The 22,857-nt window shown below is 41.1% G+C and overlaps 1 protein-coding gene across 1 annotated transcript; it reads right to left on the reverse strand.

Moving 5' to 3' along the window:
* Positions 1-375: 375 nt before the first annotated feature.
* st3gal2 (ST3 beta-galactoside alpha-2,3-sialyltransferase 2) lies at positions 376-22,829 on the reverse strand. Its single transcript, XM_044356407.1, has 8 exons — positions 22,746-22,829; positions 21,815-22,525; positions 12,572-12,631; positions 11,988-12,121; positions 9,138-9,317; positions 8,880-8,925; positions 8,015-8,134; positions 376-7,803 (listed from the first exon to the last, which is right to left on the reverse strand). Exons 1-8 carry the CDS (start codon positions 22,827-22,829, stop codon positions 7,630-7,632), a joined length of 1,509 nt encoding a protein of 502 aa, XP_044212342.1. The 3' UTR covers positions 376-7,629.
* Between the last annotated feature and the right edge of the window lie 28 nt (positions 22,830-22,857).

Consider the following 22,857-nt stretch of genomic DNA (forward strand, 5'->3'; position numbering starts at 1 on the left):
AGCAGCAGCCAAAAAGGTGAATCATTACTGAAACATCGATATACTTCATCTCCATTAAAGTATGTCAGATTCAATAATGTGTAAGCAGCATCTTCATACTGGATAGTTTGATCTATAATAATGCATATTTTATGAAATGATCATGTTTTATGTATAAAATCTTGATCTGATCTGAAAAGTGACTGTGGCTCTAAGTACCACATTTGTCTCTCAGTGCAGTAAAAGTCTGAATTTGCATTCATTGGAAACCTTCAGTATTATATATAATACACAGCAGAGCCAACTTGTTATTTTTGTGACTTTTCTCTGCAGACCAAATTACTTTTGCATCAGCCAGAACTTCACAAACACAACATCAGACTCCCAACAGACTTCATTTCATGAAGCTTTTATTTGTACAATAGCATAAGATACAAAGAGTCTGATCACATATCATACAGACGTTCCAACGTAGTAAATACACGTGTACTGCCTTGTCCAAAAGGTAGTCCTACTGAAGAATGAGACATTAAAGCCGGGACTAGACGATGATGACGGATCCAGACAGCAGGAAACCACCGACCCATCTGAACTGAGCTGAACTCTACTCTTCGTCTGACAGAATCTGTTTCATATGAGCCACCTGTCAGTTTGCTGTTATGGCAGACGTATTGACTGAGCAGCCTTTATCCTACTTGATAAGTGCAGTATTTAGTTGTACAGATTTTAGGGTAGTAGTACAATAGCTGACAGAGGTATGAGTGTTAGCGCTACAATCCACAGAGACAGTCTGATATGTGCAGCCTGCAGCTCAGTGACTGCTACTAAAGAGCCGCTTCTGTTTAATGCAGACCAGTGGACTGATGAGGATGAAGCTGCCCCGAGGCTGCTCTCACCTCAAGTCTGTAAGGCAACAGTCGCAGGCGATGTCGTGATGCCAACAGCCTCGACTGCTACTGTTTTGACCGTGATGTATTTGCTCCTTTAAGCTCTTTCTCCAGCAGTCAGTGAGATTTCTGTCCCTGCTGTAGAAAGCAATTCTCCATTACCACTGAATGAGACTGAGCCTGAACCATAGCAACAAGGAAAAAAAAAAAAAAAAAAAAACTGGTTGAGGAGATGTGAGTGGTATTTTTTTTTTTTTCAAACCACAAGAGCTTTTTTTTTTTCTTCTTCTCTGGCACAGATTCTCTTTTGTTACAGCTGGAGATGAGATTGATTTTCCTCTACCAGACGACCGCAAATTGATCCAATTTTCTTATCTTGCGTTAACGCAGACACAAAAATCAGCTTTTGATTAATATTTTAGAGTATATAAAGCCTTAAGTACTACAGCAAGAGAAAAAAATATATACTTAATTTACCCTTGTCATTGCTATTTTAAAATAATAGGCTGACATCTTGGGACATACGCTTGTTTTAGCTGAGAGTTAGATGAGAAGATCAATAACACTCTCCAGGTCTGGAAGGTAAATATGAAGTACAGCCAGGTGCTGCTTAGACACAGTCATGCTTACTGTCTCCAGTCTTTCTGCTCAGCTAACTGTCTCCTGGCTGCAGCCTTTTATAACACACAGACATGAGAGTGGTGAGAATCTTCTTATATAACTCTCTGCAACTATTCCTTTAAATGCAGATACATGTGATGATGATAACAGATATATTATGTCCACTTTCCTGAGCTGAACAGGTGAGCTGTCAGACTGTGTTCACTTCTGCACTCATTCTGTTTAATTACCCCATAAAAAAATACATTTCATGGGTTTTATGTGCCTCTTTTTCTAAAAAAAAAAAGAAAAAAAAAAAAATCCAGGAAAACGGGAGTTGCAATGAGCTCCAGCTGTTTGCCTCTCTGCTGCTTTTTGCAATCACACACTTTCAGATCAGTAATAAGGTGATGTCTGTGGATTTAATACTGAAATGTGCCTCGGCGCATGATGTGTGAGACAAAACGATGTAAAAATAGTCCTGCGTCTGAAAGGAACTAGGATTTTACTGACGGCAAGGTGATTTTAGTTGCGGGGATGTGTCGGGGGGGGAGTCTGGCCCTGGAATCTCAAAAAAAAAATAACAACGTACCTTTTAAAAAAAGAAAATCAGTGACAGAAACCTCACCGTGAACGTCAGCTTCCATTTAGCGTGACTTGTTTCTGTCAAGGTTATCATAGGACTGAACCGCACATTCAGATTTCACCTGAGAAAACACATTGCTGCCAGGACATCTGACTGTCACCTGTTAAATAAGAACAAACAAACAAATAAAACCCCTTAAAATCAAGAACCACGTTTCCCAAAATGCTCTCAGCTGATGCAGCTCTTTACTTCCTGATTGATGTTCCTTACACTCCACGGTTCTTCCAGTTATTTTAAGAATCTGGAAGAGAGAAAAAAAAAAAAATCTGTGTATCGGGTCAGCGATGTGAGAAAAGACCTACTTTAGGTGATAAATGCTACAGGGAGCACTCTGGGATCTGTGTCATGTGCTGTAGGTGGAGCAAAAAAAAACTCCCCTCTGATTTAGGCTAGCACAGCAGAAAGGGATCACCCTGCTTCCCCCTCTATCTGATCATAATGTTCTGCTCTACAACTGTGAGAAATTGAGGAAACTGATAACAGTTTCCATGCTGGAACAAGGTCTCGCCTGTTCGGCTGCACACCGACTATTAAGATTTTTCTACCCACCACAGGCGACGGGAATGTGAGAGGAATGTGTAATTATTCTGCTGCCGGGGAGCCTAAAAAATGTTCTGATGAGAGCTGTGTTATCTCCCTAAAGAATTACACATTCATTTTGAAGCTGGAGGGAGCATCTTGGGAAACAAACATCAAAAACATAGGATCACAGTAGCTGAAGACTCCAAGAAAACAGTAAAGCGGGTGCAGGTTCATGACACCAGATGTACAGTGATATGTCTGAACCTTTAGGTGTCTTTTCAAACCTTTACACAGAGAGATAAGACAAGTACGATGTCGCTGGCTCGAATCTAGCAGAAGACCCTCTCTGTCTGCCATCTTTCCTGCCGCTCTCATCTCATCTCTCTTATATCTAGAATCTAGAAAAAGCAGAAATGCCTCAAACGTATACACTATATGTTCAAAAAAAAAAAAAAAGTAGCAATGTCAAGTCACACTGCATCACAAGTTTACATCCTCTTCTTTAGCCTACAGCGAAGAAAGAAGAAAACGTCAGTGCAGAAAGCGGTAAGAAGTGAAGAGGCGTCTGTACCACGAGCAGAAGGCAGAGTGTGTGTTTTCATGTAAGTGTGTGTGTGTGTGTGTGTGTGTACAGCTCAGAAGGCACAGCTCTCAGCCAGCAGATGTGTGTGTTTGTGTGTCAGTCTATGTAGACTAAAAAAGACGCAAAGGTAGCAGGTGTGTGTTGCTGATGGAGCAGCTGTAGGCGAGAAAAAACGTCCAGCAGCAGGACAAGGCACAAAAGCATGAATGTGTGCATGTGCATGTGTGCATGTGTGCGTGTGTGTGTGTGTGTGTGACAAAGAGAGAGAAAACATAAACATTATGTTCACACTGACTCTTAAACTGAGCCCAGCTCAACACTAAAGCATCCTATAAAATCTGTTATGTGCAAAGAAGGATAAAAACATTGAAAGCAGATAAAAGTACAACAGTGATACATGTGGTTACACGAGTTCATCCAAAGATAATACAACAATAATACAGAACTGATATCAGCAAAGGAGGCACAGTTCTTCCCATCGCCTCCAGGGGGCAGTATGTCACCCCCCCCTCCCTTCCACCCTCCTCACTATGTGTGTGTTCGTCTCCTTCAAACCTTTCTCAGCAGGAGGCTCAGTCAGGAAGAGCAATGGCAAGAATACATGAAAAAAATGAAAACATTTAATAAGGACGAGCTTCATAACACGTCACGTGGTTACATCCCTTAACTTTTAGCATCAAACCCAGAGGGATGTGCGTTCAACAATGTGCACACGTACACAGGTGTTATCTCACGTGAACGTACCATCTGCCGCAGCCGCTGGCACTCACGTTTCCTACACAGCTCCTCTTCACAAGTTGAACTAACTTCTTAGACAGTTTGGAGGTGGCATACAGATTTTTTTTTTTTTAGATCATTGTATAACACCTTATGAGTCATTAAAATAATACAGAGACACCTTCTCAGGAAGAATACAGTGGCAGTAAACTCTTGGCTGTGACTGGTAATGTTTTCTCATAGATTTTAAAGCAGCATATCTGCCAAAAATATCTGTTTTCTTAATCTGTAAATTCTGTAATTGAGGAGTCCTACATGAAGACACAATTTTCCAACGCAGTTTTTCTTATTTCAATTGAGAGGAATCTGTATGTGTGTGTGTTGTTGTTTTTTTTTTTTTGTCTGTGCTCTTCTCACTGATTGGAAATGGGGGCGTTGCTCACATGGAAAAATGTGATGTCACATATATCTATCAAGATGTTTTCATGTTCTAATGAAAATCTGATAACAGCTGTTATTGTTTGCTAATGTTGTCGGGCCGCTGTCAATCATATCTGATCAAATTACAAACAGATTAACAGATAAACAGATTAGCTGAGATAATCCGATTAGTCAAGTTTTTGAGTGTTTAACTCTTAGTAAATAATACATGAGGATGTTTTCTTTCCAAATTTCAAATCAACTTGTGAAATGTTGAATGTTAGTTGTAAATATGCAATATTATACAGAAATAGTACTTAAGATTTCAAACCAAGTTTTCATGAGCTTTAAGTAATCTATGACTTTCCATCACAGGGTAGCCTCTAACAATTAAATTAAGTCTGGAAAATGAGCTTTACAGGTCAGAACTCAGCACAATTTGAAGTAACTGTGGAGTCACTGATATAGCTGACTGATGAACAATCATATGAAAAAACATTAGTTTTGTGTAATAGGCGGTAAAAATGTTACTTATCGCACCTTTAAAGACTTATTCAATCAGTTACTTCTTCATATTGTCCGGACCTGCGTAGGAACTCTGAGTGCTTTTCGCTATCAGCCACCAGCTGCTTCTTGATAAACACATCTCTGCCACGACATCTTTGGATGGATTTGCAGCTTCAGCTCAAAACAAACACTTTTATTTTCCTTCGTCTTTGTGGCATACATTTTCCTTTTCCGCTGATTCTGATTCAAATCTGTCTTCTGTCACTTGAATGTAAAACACTGAGTGGTCTTAGTAACTAATGCTTGAACAATGTGACTTAAGACAGAGAGTAAGATTGATATCCCTCTCATGTCTGTACGCTGTATATATGAAGCTAGAGCTGATAGGCAGTTAGCTTAGCTTAGCACAAAGACTGGAAGCAGGGGGACACAGCTAGCTTGGCTCTGTCCGCTCACTGCTTAATACATCATATCTTGTTACACCAAGTGTAAAACCAAAGTGTAAAAACAAAAAATTGTGGTTTTGTCACGCTAAACTAACTGTCTCCTGGCTGTAGTTTCACATTTAACAGACAGATATGAGAGTGGTATCAATCTTCTCATCTACCTCTCAGAAAGGTGGTGAATGAGCATATTTCCCAAACTGTCAAACTATTCTTTAAGTGGGATATTACTTGATGATACCAAATTGTAATAAAACACATTATGTGCCACCAAATTAAAAAAAAAAAATTGAGCCAACATTATAAATCCATCCAAAGTTGAAACTCAAAGCTAAGTAGTACAAAACAAACAAATCAAATCTGCAGTCTGCGGGGGGATATGCCATCATCATGAAAATCAAAACAGGAAGTGCAGTTTCTGCGGTGCGTAGGTGAAGTCTAAGGCGTCTGGTGGCTCTGCCCCCTCCAGATATAGCTGAAGTTTTAATTGGCTGAGCAGGGACCAGGGCTAGTGGTTAATGAAGCCGAGCTGCTGACATGTTAAATAATTCCCAGATCCAGAGGGTTCTCCATTTTCTTTCATCCCATCACTGGGGCCCTAATCTGGGACAAAATGCTCCTGACGATCTCTAACTCCACTGGGACACAGCAGTCAGCTTGGAGGGTTAGGTCTGTGAGAGGGAAAAGAAGCAGAGCGAGGTGCTTTTTGTCTCAGTCCTTTCAAAACCGAAGTGGTGAACCCAGTACAGTTTGTGTAGTAGTGTGAAGTTGCTGCACATAAACAACAGTGAACCGCCATCTTTTCTTTTCATCCTTAAAAACCAGGGAGCAAATGATGTGTTTCTCTTGCTGGCTTTGTCCTACTGGTTTCTTCATGCCTCGGCTCTCTGTCTCTAGTCCTTTTCTCCTAAATTAGACCCTGACAGACCACATGGGGATTAAACTCCAGTCCAGAAACCAGTGTGCCTCCATCCAAACATGAAATCCCAGGACATGGACTTTTGGCCTCATTAGAGTCTCACGCAGTCAACCAACGCTCTCTCAGAACATTTCTCCTCTCTGTCTGGATGTGAATACAAAATGTAGCACAGCTGTGGTGGTTAAATCCAGGCTAGCTGGCTCTACAGAAGCGGAGGCTCGTGCTAGCGCTGCAGTGAACTATCTGAGTCACAACGGCCGAAAGCAGAAAGTCTGGATAATGTTTCTGTGAGTGTGCTGCAAGGTGTTGAGGCCTTGCTAAGCCTGGTACACACCTGGGGATGGGGGGGTTTAGAGGACAGTCATTTGATATAATCTCCCAGCAATCACCTACGGTCTTATAACCAACTGCTTTACAACCCATCACAAGTCACACAAGGTCCTTGTAATAGTGTCTTGTGAGGCAGATCTCACGTAATGTAGAGTAATGACAGTGACAAGTGGTGAGTGATGTTTCGTCCCATATAGTATAGTAAAGTCATGGCACAGGGCTCTGTATGAGACGGAAAATGTTCAACAGTACAACAGCTTCTCATAGCTGCACAGTTTGTATCTGATGAGTCAAGCAAGTGAAGATGAACTTTGTCACTACCAGAAACCACATGGCTGTAGAACAATAGTCCCCTAGATGATTGCTGATGGTGCTGTTTCTGTGGCCTTTTCAGTAACAAGTACACTGTGTTTATGTTAATGGTTGAGGACTGGATCCTTATCCACTATTCATTTCCACTGGTTTGAGTCCAAAAGTGGGATATTTGCATGTGATCGTTCCCTCTCCGGCTCTCTCTCTGTGTCAAACACAGTCAGTATTTCTGGTGATTTGTTGCATTTTCTTTCTGTCTGGCCCTCACTTGTTTTTTTTTTTCCACTCCTGAGTTGCAGCTGCCCTTGGAAACCAATTAGTGGTCTTATCTTTCAATCCCAGTACTGGTCATTAGAGGTGAAATCTTGAGCCAATTGCTTTATAGTCTAGTTTAAGGCTCAACTCTCACTTTTAGGTCAATCCTCTGTGAGTAGAACTACATTTGGATCTTTATGTTCCCTAATCCTGGTTCTTAAGAGTGTACACCATTTTCTCCAATCGGGATCTCGGCTGGTGGGCCACTTCCCAAACATGAGGGAATATGATTGGAATGACACTTTTTTGTACCAGTTGGGGAACTGAAATCCATTTTTACCTCATCTGTGACCATTTCGTCTCACCTTCAGTAAGCTTTTGGTTTACTGACTGGGAGCCCAAATAAGTGAAAGCAAGAATATCTAACACATTCTAAGTGGCCTCTATAGTGTCTGTTGCCGAACCAGCTTTTTAACATATAACCTTAGATATGCAGGGTGATTTGCTGGTTATTTCCCAGGGAATATGGTGATTTTGCCGGCCTTGGCGAGCCGTTGAATGATCTGAGCTTCGAAGTCGGCATCGTGGACCCCGGTTTTCCTGAACTCTCCGGAGTAGCGGTTCTGCTCCCAGTAGTGGTGCCAGTTTCCCCGGCTGTCCGCCCCAAAACCAAACACATTCACCTAGAGTAGAGCCAAAGAGTGAGTATTAGAAAGTAAGTGTGAGGTTACAAATGTGTGTGAAGATTGTCAGTCATCCAGGTCTGGGTACAGGGTCGAGTCGAGAGTTAGTTGCTCTGGACTCGACCCTTCTGGATGGTTAGACATGTGTCCACTATGAATATGATGTGTAGAGTAGTTTCAAAATGATGCCAAGATTTACAGGAAAACTGACCTCATCACAAACGTGCAGGGCAAAGAACAGCACTAGCATGCCAGTGGAGGGGTAGCGCCCATGATGTCTGGTCCAGCGATCATGGATGTATTTAAAGAATGCAGGGTTGAAGATTTGGACCTGGATGGTGGACAGAGATGCAGACAAAGGAAAATATTATAATTAACTGTAAATTTGCATTAAAAAAGGAGGAGGAAGATTTGTTTTCCCAAATGTTCCCAGTCTAAGAAAAGTAAAATTCACATAGCTTTACCCATCAGATGATATTTAAAAAAGGACGATGACCTCATGTAAATCATAGCCGCTACGTATTCCAAAGGTCCACAGGAAAAGGAGAAGATTTTGCCATGTTAAATTTTTAATACTCCCTGAGGTTTTGATTGCTTTAAAAGATTAATAGCACTGTTAACCAAACTAATAGTAATTACAAAATTCTCATCTACCTCCCGGTGATGTTCGATGCCAACAAACAGGGCTTTAGGCTGCTTAGAGCTCCGTATTGGAGTAAATCTTATAAATCTATATTTTTGGGTTGGCTCCAAAAGACACTGTAAAAAAAAAAAACTGTGTCTCTGACCAGACGAAGATGTTCACAAAGTCCTCACATGGCGGGGATTAGTTAGAGTTTATTTATTTTCACAGATTAAAGAGTGAGCAGAAGATTATTTAAAACAAAGGGAAGGTTTCTAATCTAACTGTAATCCTTCATCAACAATGGGGAGGGGATGATATAATAACAGCAAAGCAGGGTCACTGTGTATGTGCGTGTGACTGCACATGTGTATGTGTTGTAACATTACTATGTATGTGTGTGTGTGAGAGAGAATGGCTCAAAGTAATTGCAATGAACGTTGAAAATACACACCTTGTCTTTATCCACACGGAGAAACTGCTTCACTGGAGCGTAGGTGCTGAGAGAGAGAGAGAGAGAGAGAGAGAGAGAGAGAGAGATTGATTAAATGCATTTAATCAGCTCTGTATGAGATTGCTGCAGCTATGACTTTGGAATGATTGACAACTGACAGATTGTTACAACCAAGTGACTCTCGTGGCTTCTCTCGACTCTGCTGTGTGTGTGTATCAGCGTGCGGGCGTGTGTGTGTTCGTGTGTGTGTCTTCTTACAATCGAATCTGGCCGGTGGACAGAGCGCTGGTGATCCAGACAAGATCCAGTGTTTTAAAAGGGACCAGGACAAAGCTGACGTTGGACGCCAGGTTCTTGGCGCTCTCCGGATACATGAAGTGATGAGTGGTGTGGCTGCCGGCGTCTTCCTCGTAGCCCACCGTGGGGGCCAGGTTTATCCTAGGAGCGTGTCAGAGGGGGAACAGCATTAGAGATGTGTGTCTTCAGGCTACACTGGGTTAGCTAGCAAAGTGTAAGACAGCTCCAGCTCTACCTGCAGTCAAATACATGCAAAAACTGTTTCACAAGAATCTCCACTCATGCTGACTTGATAGCAGCTCCTGTAATGTTGTTTTGGAACCAACGTAAGGGCTTTTAAAGGAGTAGTTAAACATTGTAATCAGTTTCATTTCAATTTGTTAAACCTGTATTAATTGATTTTTTTGGTCACTTGGGGGCAGCGCAGCAGGATGTAATTACATAATTGACATTATAAACTTCTTAAGGTGATATGGCAAAAGTGTCAACAAGCAGTGGCTTATGTACACATCCAGGGACAAGGATCAACATTAGCATTCATTTGGAGTTGTGTTTTTGTCCACTAGACGAATGCAAGTCCAATATTCACTTTGATTTGGTCTCCTACAAAACCTGAGGAAAATATCTGAATCTTTAGCTGCTAAATATTCCATGTATTCACCAGCTAGTCGCTGACACTGACTGTCACTTGCATACAGCTGGTTTATTCTCATTTGAAAACAGCTGCCTGCTGGAAATGAGGGTGGCAAGAGTGTACCAACACAGTAAACAATAAAAACAAACAAACAAAAAAAAAAAAACCTGAAACTGAAAGATGCTAAAACACTCTGTAGAGAGCTATGAGGAACTGCAGAGTCTGGTGATAATTCTCTGTGGGTTCATCACTATGAGTATTATTATGAGTATTATACACAGCAGCTTTAAGTACGGCGCTAGAATCAGGATGTGTTTAGCCTAGCTTAGCATAAAGACTGGAAGCAGAGGGAACAGCTAGCAAGGCTCTGTCTAGTTCAAAAATATACCTGACTCAGCTCAAACATGTTCAAACTTATTTGTTTTGTCTTGTTTTGGGTTTTTTTTTACTGTATGTTAAAGCCCAAAATAGTGAACTATTGCTTTAAAGCCACACTGTAGCCACATACATGAACATGTAAAAATGACAGGATAATAGTAAATGCTAAAGCATAATATAACACTGACTCTATAATGTCAGTTACACAGCACTCTCTATTTGAACACCGGCTAACATCTGTCACTATGAGCTACTGGTCATACCAGACCAAGTCAGGCTGTAGCAACAAAATGCTGAATGTATTGAACTGTGTTTGTTTTAGTGCTTATGAATTCAGGTTTTCCTTTGTAAGAGAAAAAAATGTGTTTCTAAAAAAAGTTGCATAGTCCTGCTTTTACTGGTGCTTCACAAAAAAAACAGCATTATGCAACCAGAGTGGATCCTTATATACACCAACCTCTCAACATGTCATTAAAGAAAACCGCTTCTGTCAAACCAGAATGTGGACCTTCTGCTGCTGAAGACTATCTGCTTTAAGGTTTGACAGGTTGTGTGTTCTCACAAGAGTGTCATTTTAAATTTGACAATGCCTGACAAAGATCTCTGTTAGATCTGTTCAATTAAATCAAATTCGCCGGGAGTGTAAAGGGGGTTTTTTGTCTGACATTGTAGCGTTGTTGTTTTCTAACTCCTCATCATAGCTTGACAGCAGCACATTGTATTATATTAGATATAAAATATAGTGCAGTGTAAGCGTTTGTCAGTAAGTGAACCGCTCTGCTCTGTCTGTGTACTTCAGACCTTTGCTGTATTTACAGTAGATGTGGCTCACTGTCTGGAGGAGTGAGCTTCTTATGTAAACAGGAAGGTGCACCTGAAAAAATGGCCACTGAGTGCACCTACCCATATGCCTGCAAACAAAACAAATGTTTGTTCAGATAAGCAGGAGTGAAAAGGCAGACGGTCAGGAAGTGGGTGGTGGTGGTGAGAGAGACTGTTGTTGGCTAAGCCGGTTTTTAAAAACAAATGAGAGTCAAATCAGCAGAAATGAGAAACTGTTACAGGAAGTGGAAGTTAGAGGTTGCCCGCACAGGTCTGCTGAGAGTGCGCTAATGGATGCTAATGCCTTTAGCACGCAGAAACACAAAATACAAGTCATTCCTGCAGAGAGGCTCTCGTGTCACCGGCACGTGGCTGCAACACACACTCGCTGCAGGAAACAACATATAGCTGTGTGTTCGTGCCAGCTGACAACAATCAGACACTGCTATCCATCACTGCTGCACCAAAACGACCGGGGGAATAGACTGAGACAAAAGGATTTATGTACCTCGCTGCGTGTGTGTGTGTATGTGAGAGACAATCTATATGTTTCTGCTTTTTAGAGCATACGACCCTGAGTGGTGACCTCACATGAGCCAAGTGACACTCCCTCCCAACCAATAGGAGAGCTGAATACAGGATGGCATTAAAGAGTGAGATTAAATATAGAATCAGACGCACACATCTGCCGTCTGCTTCTCTGTAAGTCCTTCTCTCTTTAGCGCACACACACACACACGGTCATCCGTGATGTCACTTTAATGACATACTGTGCAGTGTGATGGTATAGAGCTCTCCTCACATGAACTCTCTCTCCTCCCTCCAGCTTCCTCTAACTCCTCCTTTCTTTGTCTCTCAGTTTCAACCTTCATCTCAGCCTCTATCTCCATCTCTCTTCGTCCTTCTAATGCATCCTTATGTCTGCTCCCTGGTCTCTATCGGTTTCCCCATCTAACCATTACATCCATTCCCCTCACCTCATGATGTAGTTGTGTCCATCAATGGTCGCCCCATATCCGGCCCCGCGGAGGTTTCCGGAGTTGCCCACCACAGCGCAGCGCAGGCAGCGTCCCGGATCCCAAGAACCGTACGGTGACCTTCCGGGAATCACCTGTGATAGAAAGCCATGATCAAATTAAGAAGACTGGATTCAAGCAACAGAAGGAAATGACTCTAGCACTAGAATATCAAGATACATAAAATAACCTAACCTGCGACTTAAATCTGATTATAAAAATACATCCTGCTTGCAATACTGGGGTGAATTCTTCATGAGACCCATCCATGAAAAATACATGAGCCCCTTCTGTCCTCGGGGAGCCAGACTGAGATATTTAAACATACGGCCTTATGTGAAAGTACTGCTCTGCAGTGAGAGTCAAGATGAAAAAAAAAAGGATATACAGGTACATTTGAAAGGAATGAGCCAGGTCATTGATAAACCTGACATCTAATAAAGACAATCTGTTCCCCTCAGCCTTTGCCCAAGAGTGTGAAGTAAAGACTTGGCTGATTTGAAAGTACCAGAGTAATGAAAAGATGAATTAATAATATGAAATACCTGGAACAACCTCAGCAGCACCTGCTGGATGCTGTGGGGTTTAAACTGGGGCTGTAACATCTAGAGAGAGAGAGAGAGAGAGAGAGAGAGAGAGAGAGATATGGTTAGGATGTGTAGTTTCTTCTCTGCAGACAAATCAGATCTGACAACACACTTTAAACTGAGTTACTTTCTGTGTACTCATGTACGTGTGTATGCATGCACTCGCCTGCATTCATGTGCAAATAAGCAGGTGCTGTGCCTGTGTATGTGTGTGTGTGTGTGTGTGTGTGTGTGTTTAGGTAACAGCCATGTGTCAGACTGACAGGATGCAGTCAGACTGGCCAGACTGTGGTCAGAGGAGCAGAGGCATTGCTGTCCACATGTCAAAAACAAGCTGAATAAGAAAAGTGGAAGAAGGATGGAAAGTGAGAGAGAGAAAAGGCAGAATATGATGTTGTGCCTTCCATGTGAGTCAAAAAAATGTTTGCACATAAACTCCAATTCCAATTACACCAGTGTTAAAGTTTCTTTATGACTTTCCAGGCAAGTTTTCTTTTGTACTGTCCGTCATCAACATAGGTGAGATGTCCAAAGGATCTACTGTTCTACTTGGAGGGATAAACAAAAGTGACAGCAAAGATGACATCAAGGCTCTCCAGTCAGGATGAATCAAAAACGACCTGAATAAACAGCAAGCGGATAAAAAAGTACAAGTTGTGTGTAGAATGTAAAGAGGAAGATGGCAGAAAGAAGCAGAGAAGATGAAAGAACAGAGGAGGAGTTGATACTTTATATGATGCTGTAAGTTTTCTCTAATATTCTCTGCACTCCCTTTATTTTGCCCTTGAAGTGCCTGACTGTCAAAGTTTCCATGGATAACACCATGAAGATGAAGCTATTAGTGTCTTGTGCGAGAAAACTTTTATTCAGGATTTCTCTTTGGCTACCTTGAAAATGGCTTTAATGCGCTGCTTATTTTCCTGTCTGAAAACATTAAATATCATTAAAATGTTTGAGATTGAATAGAATCCATTACAATGTTAATAAACCAGTTCATTTAAATAAAGCAGATATTAAAGCAAATACAGATAAAAAACACCCTGCGGTGTGTAAAGCAATAAATAAAACCCAGTAAAATTGTGATTATGGTGCTTTAGGAAATGTAACCAATTTTAAGTGGACCAAAAATATGTGGATACATTAACACAAAATGCTCCGTGTTCTTAAAATCAGTTTTAGTAATATTTTTCATGCTTTTCGTACCATTAGACTCAAGAGAAGGTGATTATGCATTTTTGAGGCACACATGGCAGTATTTTGTGGTTCAGATGTGACAGTAACAATATGACACTAATTATTAATAAGCTATGTTGCGACAGCAATAGCAGGCTTTTTTAATATGCATAGCACCTTATAAAGTTTGCTAACTTACTCACAAAATCACTCATTCACATTTACAAAGCTGCGGAAGCTGTTTGGACAGAAAAGTAAGAGCAGCAGCTTTTTACGTATTATTTATGTACGTTTTACGTAGACATGTTGACGTCGCCTCCTACAGGCTAAACATGTTGCTGCAGTTTTAACAGATGTGCAAACTGCAGGGAATAAGCTTCATTTTTTACCCCCATTCTTTAAGCTGCTATTTGTTTGTGTTTGTTTTTTTTTTTTTTTTTTTGCAATTTACAGACTAAAACAACTAGTTAAAATAATAAAAGTGAAACGTCGCTGGGTCACATTAATCTCTGGTGTGGTTATTAAATACAGAAATACAGTTCAGCCTTTAGGTATAAAATAGAAAAAAGTAAAGCTCAAAGCATTAATGTGAAAATTAATCTGCATCTATTTAGGTAATTAATTCATTAAGTCGCTTTTTAAGCAATGTGCAAAAAACTCTGACTTCTCAAACAGGTTTAATTACTCTCTATGACTGTTATTTGTTATCTTTGGGTTTTGTACTGTTGGGAAACAGTGACAGGCATTTCGCACCATTTCATGACATTTTTAAAGACCAAAGTGATTAATCAAGAAAGTAATGGTCACATTAATTGATAATAAAAGTAATCATTAGTTGCAGCTCTAAAATGCTCAAAGGACTTGACCATCAGACAAGTGACTTTTACTGTCTGTTCAGAGCTATCTTTTCTAAAACAACAAACTATTTAAACTATTTTAATAACCTGTGTTTATAGTTCAAATGTTTTGCCCCAAGGAAAGCGCTTAATTAACATATAGATGGATATTTTCTTTTTTTTTTTGTTCTTTTGGCCTTTGCTGTCCTGCTAAATGTTGCAAATATTAGTTTTTATGAAAATAGGTGACAACTGTTGGACTGGAACTGCAGTTGGATGAGACCGGCTGCATCTGGCTTTAGGTGCTTTACATCAATGACACAATTTTTAAAAAGGTTTTTTGGTTGTGTTGTCTGCCTTTAATCCACTCTCATGTTTTGATTTTTTTTTACTGACTATTATCTTACACTTTAAGCCCTTATGCATATGTAGCATGTGTTGTTCTTGTTTGTGCTGTAACAAATTTGCTGTCCCCCAACAGCAATTTCAAACAGATCAAACTTTACCAGTCAGTTTAGCTTGATAGAGTGCTCCTGTCCTTAGAAGCATGAAATATTGTGCAGCATGATGTTCGCAGTCGACACTGAAAATACATATTCCTGCGTTGCCTATGAATTTAAATGAGGTCTGTGGCTTTTTTGGGGGATCACGGTTTTGAACTGCTTCATAGAGGGATGTAAAGAGAATGCTGTCACATAGCAGCAGGGGCCCACAATTAGATTAAAAAAAAAAAAATCTTGTACCAATTTGAGCATCTGCCAAACCACACAAGCGAATGTGCATTCATGCGCGTGAAGAGAGAGCGAGCACCTGCACACACAAAAATCCTCCAAAAACAAAATGCTCAGACAAAAGTTTCAACAGGATATCAGCAGCTACTACATTGCTGTTGCTCTCCATAACCATCTTTTCCTTTCTGTTTTTCTCCCTCTCTCCCACACAGCAATCTTCATTTTTGCACTCCTTTGTCACCTCTTCCTTTCACCCACCATCGGCCTTAATTCCCTTTTTCCCAACACAGATCTCATTCGCTAATATTTTCATTCACACATCTTCTCCAGCAGTTTCCTTGCCCTCATGTCTAATTCCTTCTCTTTAATTTCCCTCGCTCCCTCTTTGTTTCTCCTCCTCCTCTTGTCTTTCTTCATCTCTTCATCTCTCTGGGACGCTTGTGCACCCTGCAGCTCATCAGCGCTGATCAGAGACCACTAAATCTTTCTTAAACTCCCTTCTACTCTCTGACTTTGTTTCTCATGCTGTTACCTCATTCACCTGCATTTTTCTTTCTCCTCTTCCCTTTCTGTTTTTCCATCATCCTTGATCCCTCCATCCTTTCTTTGCCTCTTCTGTCTCTGACTCCCTGCATGATGCCAGAGCCAGCTTGGCATGCTGCACTGCTGTTGTTCAGGGGCTACTAATTTTTGGCAGATGTTTTTTTGGCAGCCATGCCAAATTCCTTCTCGCCTCCTTCCTCTCAACTGACTTTTAAAGTATAAGTCACCTGACACTTACTTTCAAGTAAATAAAACTTTTCTTTTTCACTTAGACCAATATTTCACATTGGCAGAACATTTCCAGGAGCTGGACGCACCAGCGGTTCTCAATCTCAAACTCAGCCTGGTTATAACAAGTATTAACCAAGTGGAAATAACCACACCGCTAAATTAAAAAGGGCTGCACCACACAAACTAATTCTGAGATTAGTTGTTACTAAATGTTTGCACACGGTAACTTCAAGTAACTTAATCAACAAACAAAACTAACGTCAGCTTGTTAATATGTGACCCATTTAGACTAAAGAGTAAAAGAAGTACTGTAATAAGGTCAACATAGTTAATCAAAATGCTGTTTAATAATGATGTAAACTGGGTAAAATTACTTTTTACAAAAATAACACAATATACTTTAAATAATAAAAACCTTACGTCAATAACATCGGCTTACATAGCCATATAACAACAGTTAAGTTAACGTTAGCTTAATCTGGTATTTCACTCACAATCTAAGCTACATCTGTACTACTAACTAGCATACATATTTCTCCATGTATACAAATATAAACAAAACAGATTCATAGCCACATTTACAAAGGATTGTGTGGTGAATTGAATACCACATTCAGTAAATCATTTGACACCAGCTAATAGTTAGGGCTACTTGACATGACATGACAGACTTTTATAAATAAGAGGAAAAAGAGTGGTCCAAGTACACTCCCTTGTGGGACTCCACACTCCTAGGATAGACCAAGGATGAGACATTGTCCCACCAACATCTACCACCTGCTTCCTATCTTTCAGGTAAGAGCTAACCCATCTGACTGCTGTATTATTAAAACCAACAGCTTTCAGTTTGGACAATAAAATAGCATGATCAACCGTATCAAATGCCCTCTGTAGATCTAACATTGCCATATTACAAAAATTCCCTTTGTCTATCTCCCTCCTGATGTAGTCAGTTAAATACAATAAACAGGTGTCAGTGGAGTGGGATTTTCAAAAGCCAGACTGAAAATCATACAGTAAATTGTGTGAGGACAGGAAGTTGTCAATCTGATTAAAAATGATCTCCTCAATGATTTTTGACAGAGTGCACAAGACAGACGCAGGGTAATAGTTTCCGTGATCCAGTTTAGTCCCTTTCTTGTAGAGAGGAATCACTAGTTTAGGATCACTGGGGAAAAGATGTTGCTCAATAGACAGATTTACAATATGCGTGATGCATGGAGTATTGATTTCAGCTGCATCGCTAAGAATCTAGCTGAAATATTATCAAAACCTTTAGAGCAGTTGAGCTTGTTGAGCATCTCAAGCACAACTGCCTCAGACACCTGTGTGAAGGAGAAGCCATCAGCTTGAACCCCTTGCTGAGAGTAGTACTGATGGACATGACTCTCCCCGTGTTGTCCTGTTTAGCCCGGTAGCTTTTCAACTAGCCTCCTGGCAACTGATAATTATTGAGACCGTCCGCCACCTCCTTCTTATCTGCTGTAACCCTGTTCTCAGTGTTTAAACTGTTTTTTGTTCTCAGCCCTTTACTGTAGCCAAGCTGCTTGAGAGATTTCCATAGCTTACCTAAGTTATTCCTATGTACAACAATCCTCTCCTTAAAATAAGCCTTTTTGGTACTATCCATTAATCTTCTTGCTTCATTCCTTAACTTTATGTATTCTGCCCAACTCTGATCATCCCTATTTTTCCTGTATTTAAAATACTGTTTATTTATCTTCTTAATAGCTTCCAGAATATTGAATGATGTTTTATTCTTGCCTTTTAACGGGATCAGTTTGTCCATAACTTCTAAAAACATACATTCAAAAGAACACCATGCTTTATCCATGTCAGTATAATGCAATAGAAGGGACCAGTTCATTTTACTCAATGAATGGGCAATGGACATAAAACTTTCTGGCTAATTACACTGCATATTAACATACATTGTCATCAGCTAATAAACACTAAATTTACAGTGAAAAGCAAGGCAATGTATATTTACATCAAGTCCAAGCTTAGTGCCAATCTTTGGAATATCTCTATTCATTTCTTTCAAAGTAATGACTCGGGGGTACACGCTCAGTGTTTCCTCTAGGTTGACTGCCTTTGCCTGCCGGGGGAGGGGGGTCTTGGCATTTAGCATTTATCAACTGACACACTGTAGCCTGTACTGTACATTTACTGCCAGACTAACAACTTACTGCTAACCTTTTTCTCTGCTCTGCTGGCATTCACCATCACTTTTCTGCCACTCGCACTCTCACTTAACCACTCACTTGCTTACGCACTTCCGTATTCCTTAAAAGGAGCTACGCTACCAGGAGTTTCCCAGGCAATGACACAGACATTGACTCACGTTTCTAAACAGCACTGCTCAGAGGCTCCCAAATGATTTTGATTTGGCATTTAAAAAAATGCGGGGGTTCTCGTTAGCATGGGCCCACCAGGCCCGTACAATTAGAGGGGAAACACTGCACGCTATTCTATTCTATTCACGCTATTACATATGTAATTTACACAGAAATCTTCCAGAGATCAAGACGACCTCACTACATTTTTTGGAACTCATGAGAAACGTTTGAAAGTCGTCACACTAGTGTGAACAAAAGTTCCCTGGGTCAAATCCACTAACTACAATAAAACTTTAAACTGACATAAAGCTTTCATGACAAGCCTTTGTTTGGAACAACAACATTTAAAGTCTGAAATCTAGTCGAGGTTTGAAGAGCCGTGTCTGATACATTTACAGGTACACAAGGCAACATGGCACAGCCAGATTACTCCATGCAATTAGATGTGATGTTTTCTCTGATACAGAATAACAGAGAGGCGTCTCTGACAAGAAAACACAATGTCAGAAACAGAGAAGCACTGCAGACACTTGTATGTTTATCCTGCTTGGTCTGGCCCGGTACCTTTCTTCATTTAGTTTTCTAGATCATATAATTGTTTTCTTCTTTCTCTTTTTTTATCCTCTTTCCTCCCAATTTCTTCACTTGATTTGATCATCTATTTTATCCCTCATTCCACTCTTTCATCATTTCACAGCTTCCATTTTCCTAACATCCACATTTCCTCTGTCTTTGCTGTATTCTACATGTGATCCTTTCTTCTTTTCTTCCTCTCATCCATTTCTCATTCTTTCTCTCTCTGTCCCAGTTCATACCTTTCCCTTTGCAGTGTGACCTAATGACTTGGCAGCTGTTGGCCTGTGTTTGCAGTTTTCTGCCATTTCAGAGCTAGACTGAGGCTATAGCTCTGGTATAAGACTTTAAACCTGCAGTGCGGGACTTTTACATATTAATGAACGTCTGTTACATTCAAGCCAAACGAGTTCACACAATGCTGATTAAGCCTATCATTACCAGATAAATCTGTGTATTTCACAGAGTTTTTAAATCTGGTGTCGGTTGAAACATTCCCACTCTGGTCAGAAGAATGCATACTGCGCATGCTCTATGGGCAGAGCATGCTCACCAGGGACTTCTGCCAGCTGAGCGGCAAACTTCCGGTTAACTGCTGCTAACTTGAATAGAAATAAAATAATTTAATCATGCGGCTCTTCTAGACTTTCCAAATGAACCAAATGGATCAAATTCTGACAGTGAAACAAGTCATTTCACGGGGATTGTGTGATGCTCAAAACAATTTATCCACCGTTTTACAGCTGCAACAGTAGCAACGGAGAAGACAACGGCAGATCCTATGACGTACAGCAAGCACGTGTCGACAGTGGTTTTGTAATCACTCTCACTGGGAGACAAAAGTCCCACACTCCAGCTTTAACCTTGCCAACGAAGGACATCACACAACATCAACAATAATACTAGAAACACACACACACACACAAACACATTTACACTTAGATTTAAATGGACAATGACAAATGGGGATACAGCTGCAAAAGCACACCCACAAAGATGAATACGCACACATAAAGTAAGAGGGGTTGTTAATCAAAAATACTGAAATAAAGTGTTTCCCATCTTCCCCTCTCGCTTGCTCAGAAGACACATTTATATCAGTTTTTCCAGACATCACAGTACTCTGTGGTGGTTTAAGAAGAAGACAAGTGGCCAACCCTGTAATGTCCCACTTCTCCACAACATATGACTGGCAGGGATACATGAGGAACACTTGTAAGAGGGGATTGGTTGGCTCAGTGACGAGGGAGGATGAAGAGGATGGAGAGGGATCTGTGATTATGATGTACTCCCCCAATGTTGGTGTCCTAATAAATGTATAGCTCCCCTCTGTTCCACTCAGACACACCAATGGAGAATATTTGAATGTGCTGTCAAAAAATACTTCAAAATGTTTTTGTTTTGATGTTCACGGGATAGTTATTATAGAATGTGCAATCCATAATCTTATTTTTGTCTTTTAATGAATATCAATGAAGTCAGGGATATTCAATCGGAGAAACCCAGTCTGTAACTGTCAACTATGCTAATGTTGGGTTTGGGAGTTTTATTCCAACAAGAATTTGAATAAAATGAAACAATTAAAGTCTCTGTGTATAGGATTTGAAATTTTTGACAATGGCGACTCCCTGGGATAGTATAATACACTGTTCTTCAAAGCTCACTAATGATCGCCTCCAACCAAAGGATATAATCCAGGGTCACTGAGATGAAAGAGCTGAAAACGACAAATAGACTGCACCAGTTTTCAGCAGGGTTGTTACTGGAATCTTTCTTCAAATACAAAATTGTGCCATTGGAATATTTTCTAATTTTACGCATAGTGGCTTTAACTGCCTCAAATGTTAAAGGTAAATACCCTCAGCTGGGAGCATAAAGACACTTTTAGACATAAGAACAATTATATTAGTTATACTTGGACACAATATATACAGAATGCAAGACATAGTGTTTGGAATTGGACTGAATGTGCTTGTGGGGTTGACAGACAGACAGATAATGCTATCCATAAGTGAATAGTTTGGGACATTTAGGGTAAATGCTAATTTACTTTCTTTCCAAGAGTTAGATGAGAAGATCATCAGTCCTCTCATCTAACTGTAGGCAAGACAGTCAGATTTCCCAAAATGCTGAACTGTCAATTTAACCTCAAACCAGATCAGATCAATTCTCTATAAAATGATCCACCAAACTGAAGTCCTGCACATGTTTACACTTAAAATTCACAGTGCTGGTTGTCATGACCTGATCTGAGTGGGTCCGCCATCTTGGACAGCTTAGTACAGCAACACCACCTGGACAAACCACGTGTCACTACAGGATTTGAGTCTGTCACTACACAATCTGAGTGTCACCCGTCACATTTTTCATGCATTTCAGAATGAATACTCTATCTGCTCGAGCACATACTGAAAGTTTCTATCATTTTATTTTTCAACAGTACTTTTATATCTTTTCAGGGCCAAAGAATTATATGTTGAACATAAACAAAACAGTTTTACCAAAATAAATCATTTAAAAACAATAATGGGATCTAAGTAAAAAGAAGAAAGCCTCAGTGTTTTATCAAATTAATGTCAAAGATGGAAGAAACAAAAGATAGAGCTCAGATATTTTTCATTTTGCCAAAGAATATGACCATGAACCAAACAATTTTATGTAATGACTCATATGCATGTGCTACTCAGATCGGGTAGCGAGACTGGTCACTGCACTTGATGAACACCATTGGCTACACAACTCCAGTATGTAAAGTTAAATCAAATTGTTACTTACCACCCACCAGTAGTAGACATCAGAGGGCAGTTGGATGTTGTCTCTCGTCCAAACAGGTGAGATATCCGGGTCGTAGTTCTCATCGAACCAATCAGAAACGCCGGGGTCTCCGACACAGTGAGAGCAGGCACATGTCTTCTGCTGCTGTGTGTCAGGTGGCGACAGCCGGTGTGCGCCCACGTAGCTGGGCACCAGCTTCACCCGCCGTGACTCCTCCCACCCAGGTGGCTCCAGGTAGTTGAAGCCAACGCCTCCCCGGAGCGAGACGGAGAAGAACAGTGAGGTGAGAAAGACGAGAACCAGCGAGCCGAGGAGAACCCAGACTCTGCGGGAACATCTCACCCTGCCTCCTTTCTCCGCTCCGCCTCCTCCTCCTCCTCCTCCTCCCCCGCTACTACCTCCGCTTCCTGCCGCCCCAGCCGCCCCTCCGCTCAGCCAGGGCCTGAACTCGGAGAGTCTGGGAGCTCCCCTGAATGGAACTCCGCCCCAGGACCCCCAGCCCCAGCGCCTGTCCCGGTGCAGGGTGGAGGACGGGATGCGGCCCCCCCATGGCCATGCCCCCACCCCTGGGCCTGCCACTGTCCCCAGCCCACCTCCTCCTGTGCTGCTACCGCTGCTGCCTTCACGCAACAACCGCCAAGACCTGGTCGGCGTGACCGGGACGACCCCCTGACTAGTACTCTGGACCACAAGATCACCCACTGTATCAGACTAGTGAAAACACACACACACACACACACACACAGTGACGGAGGACAATGTGTCAGAATCAATTTGTCTCAGAGTCAAGCTGTGTGCTCAGTGATGCTCCTACGCTTTCTCTCCGTCTGCCGCTGGATTCTCTCCCTCTCTCTCTCCTCCACAGCTATGTGCTTATCGCACATGCAGCAATGTCTAAACACACACACACACACACACAGTTGAATTACACACAGATGTAGCCTGACTGGTCCGGAAGTCCTTTGCTTTCGATGAGAGATGATCTCTCCTTCAGCTTCAAGCGCAGCCTCTGCATTTATCACCTTTGTATCCTTTGTTCATTC

This window comes from Thunnus albacares, chromosome 7, assembly GCF_914725855.1.
Source record: "Thunnus albacares chromosome 7, fThuAlb1.1, whole genome shotgun sequence".
NCBI classification, from domain to species: domain Eukaryota; kingdom Metazoa; phylum Chordata; class Actinopteri; order Scombriformes; family Scombridae; genus Thunnus; species Thunnus albacares.